The 11,867-nt window shown below is 36.3% G+C and overlaps 1 protein-coding gene across 1 annotated transcript in view; it reads left to right on the top strand.

Annotated features, from left to right (window-relative positions):
• The first annotated feature begins 5,722 nt into the window (after positions 1–5,722).
• The window catches only part of LOC138315669 (stimulated by retinoic acid gene 6 protein-like), a 32,358-nt gene continuing 26,213 nt past the window's right edge, over positions 5,723–11,867 (top strand). The window contains exons 1-4 of the mRNA XM_069256854.1: positions 5,723–5,817; positions 6,241–6,328; positions 10,533–10,615; positions 11,287–11,429. Coding sequence (XP_069112955.1) covers positions 5,804–5,817; positions 6,241–6,328; positions 10,533–10,615; positions 11,287–11,429 — 328 coding nt within the window. The 5' untranslated portion in view covers positions 5,723–5,803. The remainder of the gene's footprint in view (positions 5,818–6,240; positions 6,329–10,532; positions 10,616–11,286; positions 11,430–11,867) is intronic.

An 11,867-nucleotide genomic window follows, 5' to 3' on the forward strand; every position in this document is an offset into this window, starting at 1 on the left:
CTTTTAATTATGTAACGTTATAAACATAATCACTTATACAGTTAGAAGCAACTGAGTTTGCTATAGTAATTTGACGACGTGCAGGCAGAGAGTGCAATTCGTGTCGTCTACGGGTTAATGTTTGACAAATATAGCTGTGGGACTTCCATTATTCAATCAATCCTTGAAGAGGCTTAGAATAGTCTTGCTTTACATATAAGGTAAAGCAGGTATGACCATACCAAATATCCGTTCAGTGCAATAAGAAATACGTGACATACTGGCGAGCAGCGGTAACGAGAGGAGGTTTGTAAAAGTTCATTCGTCTTAGAGTGTTTCAGTTGTGTTATACTGTATGTATCATGTGGATTATAGTCCAAGAGTTTAAAATGTATCTAAATATATGTTAATCTAGATAAGGAATTTATGTTAGCAATGTAGTGAAATTTTCGTTATTGGAAATTTGTTGTAGCTTATTATTCCACAGTCAGGACTACGATCGATGAGGGAGTATATCTATGGAAGCCCGTAATGGCCGACAGCCCGTTCTACCTAGCTATGACTACAGACGCCTATAGATACGTCTTTGATGTTCATGAATAGACATTCATGCGTGCGGGGATATGTTTATCCTGAGAGGGTTATGTCAATGAGTGCACATATTTCCGCATATTGACACTTATGTAACGACGGGAAGTGTCCGACAACATACTGCGGTATGGTGACCCGGTGGTGTCAAGGAGGTATACTTTGATCGTACGTGGAGACATTCAGCAGCTGAGATACAGTTCAGCTACATCCTAACGGTCAGCGTATTGCAGCATTACTGAACAGATGTTTGTGTTCGTCAACGAAGGGCTACATAGGCTATATGGAGTTAGACTTTGTGGTGTATTGGTGTATCAACGACTATATGACAACTGGGAGAAGCTACAAGACTTTGATAGGGTTATAGAATTACTTATGTAATGTTTCTGTGTAGGATAAGGTATATGTATATTAGATCGGCTAAGTGTTGATAATAATATATATATGTATATTTGTGTAAGGATATTGATGTGTACAAGAGGTGTATGAGGAACTGCAGAGTGAGCGTAGAAGAGTATGCCTTTAATAATGAATTTGTTCATGTACATAATGTAAATAAATGTATATATTGTACTCCGTACTCATTGTAGTGATTTCACAAAAATGCAGCATCACTATACTCGGCATACGTTTACAATATAGTCGAACGCAATATTTTAATCCAAAATTACCGGCGCTTTCTGACTTGTGACATCGAAAGCAAGGTCCTAGTGGAGAGCGATTAGAGTGACGTCCCCTGCAGTGTAATTCAATCGGTTTAGTCAGAGGTATTCCGGTACGTTTGTTTTCGCGGAAAATTTGAATATTAAAACGTATCGGAATACCTCTGACTAAACCGATTGAATTACACTGCAGGGGAATAAGCTAAGATACAAGCTAAGAGTAAAAGGTATGATAATTTAAAGTGTTACTTATCTGTATGCGAATGTCCTGGTGTAATACTTGGTCCTGCCAGGTTCCGAATTAATAATGTTCACAATTCCACGAGGAAAATGAATATCCACAGGTAATTTGTAAAGTTCCAGGGCAATATAAATAAATCCAAACAATGCGTTGTCAGGGGGTCGAACGTGTCTTGGTATGCGAAGGTGTAATTTGGTATGCGAAGCAAATTTGGCGTCGAAAGCTCCGCTTCGAGTGTCAACAGTGACTCGGAAATCACTCATGTCGCTTCTATGCTTCATGCAACACTCTTATAGATGTTGCGTTTCGGTGACAAAATGATTGCAGTTTCTAAAAATGCAACATATAATTACTGTCCTCACTTAAACAAAAAATTATTGAAGAAAAACCACGCGATTTTCACGCTAAAAACAGCACCTGGGCATGGTGCAGGACTTTTTTTGGCAGAATGTGAAATTGTAGTTCGTTAGAACAGCCGTATGATAGACAGAATCCTTTAAAATACCCTATCAAACAATGTTTGCCCTGTTTCCACTGTGAGAAATGACAGAATTTACAGTACCGAGCGTTTTATTTCGGTGTACGCAATAATTGGTATGCGCAGTCGATGACACCACCAGTTTTGGTATGATGTGGTCTGTTTACATACAAGTGATGTAAATATCTGGAAAGTGGTATAACTGCTTAAATATGTGATGTAGGTATTTTAGAGTGTGAACAAAGTTTTTGTGTCAAACATTCTATAATGGACTAAACATCAAATTTATTAGTGAACCCTTTTTGTCAGGCATACTCAAGAAAAATCCATAATAAAAGGTAAAATTGCTCGAAATGCAAAAGCAAATACTGACATGTTCTTTGCCAACTGTAACACCATAAATTATGATTTTCCGTTCACATAATATTGCTCCATGATCACCTAAACTGGATGACATATTTCAATTTAAAAAAAAACTTTAATGTTTTTTAAATATGCGCACTTACTAGTAGACCTGTACATCCGTTTAGTGTGAACATAGAAATGTCAAAGTCACAACGTAAATGTTTGACTCGAAGCGGATCAGGATCGGACGGGAAGGAACGAATACACAAGCACGTGGGCGGGGGGGGGGGGGCATATTATAGACTAGAGAGAAAATTGAGTCGTCTTTAGCCAATATAGTAGGTCGGGTATGTATATTCGTTCTTGAGCTGGTAGGGGGGGGCATAAATTAAATACTCCATTCTCACGACTTTAAACACGCAATTTTAAATAGTAATATTAATTTGTTTTTATTTTATTGATTTTATGTGCCCCTGTAAGTACCCTACAGCTATGCACGGACGCAGGTTGATAACCAAATATTAACTCGCGCACGTGCTCGAAACAGGTTAGTATTCAAATACTTATAATTGTCTGTGCACGTGCATAGCAACGGACAATACATTCAATGATAATTCCAATCAAACAAAGGAGCTATGCCGTAAGTTTAAGTTATCGGCACCCTTGTGTAAGTGAAACCAACAAAAAACTATACAATCTCGGTCGAGACATAGGGTCTCATAACATTAACCATGTTATGTAAATGGACGCCACCTATCTTATATATATGTCCTCAATTAGGACGAGGCCCTGTGGTCGGGATGTGGTCGGGATTCGCGTGCACAGAGACGGGTCAGTGCTGTAGCAGACGACTATTTTGAGCTGAGAAACCGGTATATTATATCAAACATGTTAATAAACAAACTTAGTAACTCAAGAATTCAGCGTATGTAACTCTATCTTAATGCATCACGCGCAAACGTCGTTTATGATTTGATAAAACAGAAATCATCAAAATATATTCAGTAAGGTGAATGATATCGAATTACCAGAACATCAAACTAACCAATTATGCAAAACGATAAAAAACGCAGCATCGATTTTATGGAAGATTACATTTGTTTGTCTGTTTGATTAAATTAATGGCTTATTAATGTTAGAGCCAGGGTCATGTATGGGGTGTGTAGCGTGTATGAAGTGCAGGGGGGGGGGGGGGGGGGTGCGTGTGATTCCAAATGAAACGTACTAAGTATCTGCTACAGCTAGGTTCATTGTTTGTTGGACCAAAACTAGTTTATCTTACCCGTCTGTTATAGTAACAGAATTAGTTCTTGTGACATAGCATGTTAGTGAAATAATAGAAAATATGAGTTTAGTAGTCAAACACTAAAATTCATCATACCAAAAATGGTGGTGTCCACAACTTCGCATACCAATGATTGCGTACACCGAAATAAAACGCTTGGTACCGTGGATTCAGCCATTTCTCACAGTGGAAACAGGGCAAACATTGTTTGATAGGGTATTTTAAAGGATTCTGTCTATCATACGGCTGTTCTATCGAACTGTAATTTTACATTCAGCCAAAAAAGGTCCTGTACCAAGCCCATGTGCTGTTTTTAGTGTGAAAATCGCGTGGTTTTTCTTCAATAGATTTTTGTTTAAGTGAGGACAGTAATTATATGTTGCATTTTTAGAAACTGCAATCATTTTGTCACCAAAACGCAACATCTATAAGAGTGTTGCATGAAGCATAGAAGCGACATGAGTGATTTCCGAGTCACTGTTGACACTCGAAGCGGAGCTTTCGACGCCATATTTGCTTCGCATACCAAATTACACCTTCGCATACCAAGACACGTTCGACCCCTGGTTGTAACAATCCATAGATAAAGTCACAATAGCTCTCCCTATAGAATCTAATATAGCGCTGCACGATTCTTGAATACGTCTTATTAGTTATTACAGATCTCATTACAGTTCTTATTACAGTTCTGATTAGCCTTGGACAGCTTGAGTATTATAGCTAAACCCTAATTCAAGAATATTGGAGAACATTCTACTTCTAGAAATATCTAACTAAAAACAGTAAACAAATAATCACACTGAACTTTCTGGAAATAGATCATTCTAGATCCCTACTTATAATCAACATGTTTACAAACATATTTGTTTATACTTGAAAATATTCTAGAAAGTTCTATAACCTAAATTAATGCTATGACCTTAGGATGTATTGCTAATATACAATGTAGCTATAGGGGTTATCTCCCTTGTCTAATAACTTCATGTATTGTACAATATTAATTTAAGTAGGTTGTCTAAGTTTGATTAATAAATGAAAATTTCAAACAATATGGTATAACAATAAGTAATATACATGTACCTAATCATTTACTACCTTTGGGTCCGCGGTGGCCGAGTGGTTTATATATGCCTCTGTTTAGATGTCTTGACCACAAGCTCTCCTAGTCTATCCTTCTCTGGGCCGCGAGTTCGAATCCAAAGTGGGGCAGTTGCCAGGTACTGAACGCTGGTCGGTGGTTTTTCTCCGAGTACTCCGGCTTTCCTTCACCAATAAACCTGGTACATCCTTACATGGCCCTGGCTGTTAATAGAATATTTTCATAAAGTTTACTACAAATCAAAGATGTGTATGCAGTGTTATCAGTCTGTGCCCGTTTAGGGTGCCACAAGGTGATGCAGTTTGCCAATACATTTTCACACATGTGTTGATTTCTGGTGCAACCTTTTAGAAAAATCCCTTGATGGGCAGTATAATGGGAAATTTAGCACAGGACCCACCCTTGTGTTTTCTTGAATTTATTGTTTATGTTGCTGTGTGATAAAATGAGGTATATATGTATCTGTATACGCAATATTGAAACATTTGTGAAAAGAATTGGAATGAAATAAAATGATAAGTAGAATAATAATCTGTTGCAGAGGATGCATGTTGTGTATGAAGAAAACACTTTGGCATTCCTCGGAAGATTCACAGCTTAGTAATTTAATTTGTTATATTTGGATATATATGTAATATGCATGTTAGACATTTTTCTTCAGATATTGCTGTGTGAAAATGAATAAGATTAAAGATTTAACTAGCTATACGCTTTAATATTTGAATAAATAGATCAGAAAAAGCGAAGGTAGACTTTCATTTTTGACGTAAAAAATTGTTCAAATTTTACGTGCTCAAGCAATAAGACATCTTTATATATAAAATAACAGTCTTCTATAGTCCTATCTGATGTCAATGGTATATGATATGTACATATTGGTTAAATAATGGTGAAATTAGACCATTTTAAATATCATGTAAATGCATGTATAAATCACGACATATGGGAGAACAAATGTAAATTCCAGGTAATGTGGGAAAACACAGGTAAATTCCAAGTAAGGAATATGTGACGTCTTTGTTGTTTGCACACCCCGCTGCATATTGGTCGCTTGTCCGGGTCCTCGTATACTACAAATAAGCCGCCATATTGTATAAGGTGTAGCGCTAGAGTAAAACTGGCGATAATGGTGTCCTCAATGTAAGTACCCCTTTACTGAATACAATTCTACCTAACACTATTATATTATAACCATTATGAATGTAATTTTAATGTGCTAGACGAGGCCAGAGAAATATTTGATGGCGAACACAGGGTCTTACAATCACCTTGTTATAGTTCTTACTTCCTGTTACTATTACGTCCATGCTATTTTGAATCTGATTATGAAAATAATGTTGATTATTGATAAAATATTGTCACTTGTAAGGGACAAAACCTCCTCCATATACATATTTACTGAACTGTCAAGGAATCACACTATGCATTGGTGAAAAGAATCAAATAAATAACGGATTCTTAAATTGAACAATCGCAGAAATTAATTTTATATTAACATGAAATTGCAATATATACACCAGCAGGTAAAATGATCAAATGTATGCTTGTTTACTTAATCGTTAGAAATAGCACTGGTGGTGGTGAAGTCGCATGTTTATACCAATCTGGTATACTCGAGAGGGAATTCGAAGGATACGCAATCTTGACGGCGGTAAGACGAATATTATATAACTTAATACTGTAACTTGTAACTGATAACTATAATAACCTCACTAAATTGTTAACGTTCAAAGTCGGTAAACTGTTTGCCATCAACCGATGGAAGAAAGCGGAAGACACGAGGGGTATTCCAAAAGAGCTTTATTTCGTAATATGTACTCCAAACCGTCTTTGATAGAGTGATCAGGTAAACTCGTGTTGATAACATGACTGATCTTGTTACAACAAAGCACATTGCTTTATATTGTAATCAACACACTATACGCAATATGACTGAAAGCAGAGCTTTAAATGTGATTCAAATTAGGGAATCTCGCTAATCGGCGTAAAACCGATATACATGTATATCGACTGTATGGTGGGGAACCGAAGGTAAAATGTATTATTGGTCGATTTGCTGGCGGGTAGCTGAACAGCACTTATACAATTACTTGTACCAAAGGGAAGAACGGTTTGAGGAACATTCTACAAAAATGTTGTTTTGAAAAAATGAAAGCTTGTTTCAAGAGTCGTCGTCCCAAAACAGGACTCGAGTACAGTACCTCCCTCCGGCTTTTGTATAATACTGCCTCTGCTAATAAAGCACGCCTTGTGACCGAATTTTTAGAGTCAGAATAAGTTACTGTCCTCCTTATTCAACGAATAAACAAACACACGTGTGTGCGATTAACTCCTTTTGTCTTGAGTCTAAATGATAACGACCGCGTATACAAGGTATGATTGATATGTTTGTTTTCTCTTCATAGCGAAATACACAATTGGTCACCACATGTACAGCGGGGTTCTTCAGGTATAATTTATGAAATTACGGGATTTCCATTTTTACCGCGGAAGCGTTGAGCTATATGCATGTACATTGTGGCGGCAACATATACCAGTTTAGTTAAATCTCCGAACTGAAAAATATTTCAAGCTGGCTGTATTTAGTTTCAGTCCAGATAATCAAATTTACTATAATATTAAATATACTCTTCATACGCAACAGACAGATATGAGTTTATTAACTGAGCGTATTCAAATCATTTTTGCTGAGAGTTATATTATTTTTATCACAATATGATTTATCATTTTTTTAATTATTGCAAAATACTCACAAACCAATCAGCCCCAGCAACGTTTTCCACTCGTATACTGTATTCGTACAGAACTCCGAAGCATTTTTAGCAAAACGGAGAAATTGAAAAACTAACTTTGAAAGAAGCAAAAACTATGTAGAATAGATAGATCTAGATCCACCGTAAGAGTTTACTGCCACATTTATTACACATGTCATAAAAAAGTTTTTGATTATTCGACATGTTGTTTTAGTATTTGTTTCTTACGATTACCGCACACGTACGGTAATTTACCCACCCATTAGTTATGTAATACATATATTTTAATTGCTTGTCAGTACTATATAAGTTTATAATTGAGAGAAAGTGTACGTTTTGGGATATATAATTATATAAGTTGTATAACGTTTGCCATCTGCTTTCAACGGTGAAATCTAAATTATTAGTCACTTTTATGTCATATTAAAAGCCAGGGTTATCTAAGGAGAAAAGCCAGAGTATCCAGAGCGGTCTGTACATTACAACTCCTCAACAAGGTATTCGGCTTGCATCCCTATAACATACGGAACTTCCGTACGTTTTGTCACGATGTAAAGATGACGTAAAAGAATGTTGAATTTTAACTTTAGAATTTAATAATGATACGTTTGACTTGACGGATGGCTATTCTGGAGTGTCCAGAATATAGCCGTTGTGTTCCGTACAAAGTCGGAGACCTAACTAACATGAAATAAAACATAACATGGTTAAATACATATACAGACAATGAAATTCTAGAATTGTGATTGACAGATGTCGCTTATCTATAGGTGTTAAATTAAACTGAGGCAATCTGAAGATGACCAGTGGACTAATATGATAATCCTATTACGTAATATAATGGACATGTTAGCTGAGTTGTTATACCTATACGACAAAGAATTGATCAATGTTGACATGTACAGTAAAGCTGGACTTCCGGACTCTAATTATATACATTGTTAATATTAACAATAGAAATACTAGCTATTGTGATGTCTTAGAAATATATTTAACAAAGAGTCTTTTGAGTAAACGTATTTTCAGTTCAAAGTCAATTTTAGCACTATGCGTTTTATCACAAAATTTCCTTGTGATAATTCCTTCCGGCTACGAAAAATGAGACGTCCTCGTCTCAGAGAGTCATTTAAATCTCCCTCTTCGGCTTCGTTTATTTTGGTACGGCCCATGGTTGTATTGTAGGGGTACTGGTGCTGTTGGTTCACGGGACAATCCATTTGAAGAACACGTGTTCTGGTTGTGCATATAATTTGCTGAATGAGATGGTAAAGTCTGTACACATTCTTTATTGTTCCGCTTTAATATAGAAATTTCTTTGCCGAGGTTGGTGTTCCGTTGGATAAGCCTGCTGTTTTCTAAACTAATAGTGCGAAATTCCTCTTTTTGAATCGAAAGCGATGCCTGTAAGTCCTCGATGAAAATATCTCTGGAGTGCAATTTCCTAATTGTGTTCTGATGTTCAATCTTAAGGGTAATAAACTGTTTTTCCCATGCCGATGCTATGTTGTCTTGGGAGTTCTGAAGTTCGGAGACACAGTCCTTAAGAGTTGTTGTTTCATATTGAAAATTATTACATTGTCGTTGTAGAATCTCTACTGTAGACACTAGTCTTTTGTTCTTTTTTGTGAGACATTTTAGATTGTCCTGTTTCATATCAGTTTTCAAAACGGCTGTCAGCTCAATTATAGAAAGTTCATAAAAAGGAAATGATTTCTGTACCTTTTTGATCTCTCGGTAATTCCTGAGTCGTTCGGAATCTCGCCGCCGTTTAGATGTGGACTTGGTCTTTTTCCTTGGCGATGTCAGACGATCAGACTCTCTGTCCGAAAATTTTTTCGGAGCAGAAACAGGACGTGCAAAGGAATTGGGACACTGTCTGGTCCAGGGAGAAGATCCTGTAGTACTGATGTTTTCAGTACGATATCCGGTCCGACGAAAACACATCCGAGAAAAATGTCCAATATTTCCACACCGGAAACAGTAACATCCATTCGCAGGACACCACAATACATGATTGGGGACGAATTTATCACCGCATCTGTAACATGCGGCGTTCGTCATCCTGACAGTTACTGTCATACACAAACGTTACTCTGGTTAGATCCAAAGTATGACGAACACAGCCTTGGTTGGGTTCCAGTCCGTGTGATTCCGAATAGAGTTGGTCCTTCTAGATCTTTGTGTCACTCGTAGGGAATACTTCACTTAGCAGCTGAGGTAACGGGAAAGCGTACCCAGCTAAAAAGTGGGTACTGTCCGGATTAACTCCAACAATTAACATACGGAACTTCCGTACGTTTTGTCACGATGTAAAGATGACGTAAAAGAATGTTGAATTTTAACTTTAGAATTTAATAATGATACGTTTGACTTGACGGATGGCTATTCTGGAGTGTCCAGAATATAGCCGTTGTGTTCCGTACAAAGTCGGAGACCTAACTAACATGAAATAAAACATAACATGGTTAAATACATATACAGACAATGAAATTCTAGAATTGTGATTGACAGATGTCGCTTATCTATAGGTGTTAAATTAGACTGAGGCAATCTGAAGATGACCAGTGGACTAATATGATAATCCTATTACGTAATATAATGGACATGTTAGCTGAGATGTTATACCTATACGACAAAGAATTGATCAATGTTGACATGTACAGTAAAGCTGGACTTCCGGACTCTAATTATATACATTGTTAATATTAACAATAGAAATACTAGCTATTGTGATGTCTTAGAAATATATTTAACAAAGAGTCTTTTGAGTAAACGTATTTTCAGTTCAAAGTCAATTTTAGCACTATGCGTTTTATCACAAAATTTCCTTGTGATACCTAACTGAGTGATTGTGGTAATATGTCGGGACATTTTAACCACTTGGCCACTGCGGCTCCGTAAAGTGGATTTTAACAAACTTGATATGCAACTCCTTAGAAAAGAACATAATGTCATGCCACAATGATATATGTTTCCTATGTAATTATACTTAGTTTTAGGCGTATGTTGTCGGTAAGGCGTGACGTCCTGGCATAGAGGACAAGTCAGATAGACTGTCACGTTTATATACAAAAAGAAAAGAATGTAGTATGTGTGTTTTAGATCTGTCTGATTGGTGTTCTGTCAGTGATTGAGAAGCGAAAGGATGCTTACCAATGCTGTGGAGGGAGATTGAAATGCCTAATGTTTGTATACATACTTATCATATTACCACTTTTTATAATAGTCCTTCTCACATTACTTTTGTAAGTCATGAAATATACACTTTCATTGATCATTGGAAATATTCTTCAACAGAGAGTTAATGTAATGTCTTTAAAAGATCTTTAAATTTGAATAATTCAATTTTGCTTGTTACGAGCATTTTCATTGGCTTAACAATTTACTTTATCAGCCCATAAAGGAAAAAATGGCGTCGCCGTTTGTAACGTCGCTTCTGATTGGCTGAGATGACGGCGTAATAATTTCATAGACAAAAGAGTCCCAAAATGAATTTTAAATGTTGAAGAGATTATCTTTAGTAAATTGAATTATAAGGATTAATTTGAATAGATTTTTTATGTTATGGAGATATAACACAAAAATCTGAGTGTACTCTCATCATAAACCGCTTCGCGGTTTATTTAGAGTACACTCAGATTTTTGTGTTATATCTCCATAACATAAAAAATCTATTCAAGTTAATCCTTAAATAACTTTAACGTCTGTACATTTAATGTGACATTTTACAGTATATATCAAATGCACAGATTTATTGCATAAGCTACACTTTATTGTGTGAAACGCACAAAATCAATGAATTGTCGCTTCTAAAAGATTGTGCCTGAGTGAAATTGACATGGTTTGGTATTTGTAGACCTGTTAACTTACTGGACGGAAATCGGGATACTCTCGGCTATGCAGCTGCGTTTGGGTGTACGTCCTCCACTATATATTTAAATATTAGCACACTTTACTCGACACAAACTTCCTTCTGGGACTGGTCAGCGCTGGTCGTATGTAAGTATCAGTAATAGTAATCGCTGATCAGAATATGTTACCATATATAATAATGAGAATATTTATATTATTATAAATCATTCTGGAACGTATAATCCAACATGATACAATTTATACCAATAAATACATTTATGTTATATTTCGAAATTTTATGTAAATCGAGTTCACTTGAACCGATTTAGACATATGGCTATGTACCTTGAAAGATAAAGTAAATCGAGTTATCCCTATACCGATTTAGGTGATAAGCCAATCAGAACTGGTTATTCGGTCACGTGACAAAACAAAGAAAAAATTTTGCTTGGGAAGATCGGTGCTCGGAATTCTGATTTTTATCTGCTTTTATTCGCATTGTGTTCTTTAAATTCCGAAGAAATTAGATCGGATTCAGGTGGGACAATACTTTTTGCGTGTGATTGCCCAGTGAGAGAATCATGG

Source organism: Argopecten irradians, chromosome 2, assembly GCF_041381155.1.
Source record: "Argopecten irradians isolate NY chromosome 2, Ai_NY, whole genome shotgun sequence".
Classification (NCBI taxonomy): Eukaryota; Metazoa; Mollusca; class Bivalvia; order Pectinida; family Pectinidae; genus Argopecten; species Argopecten irradians.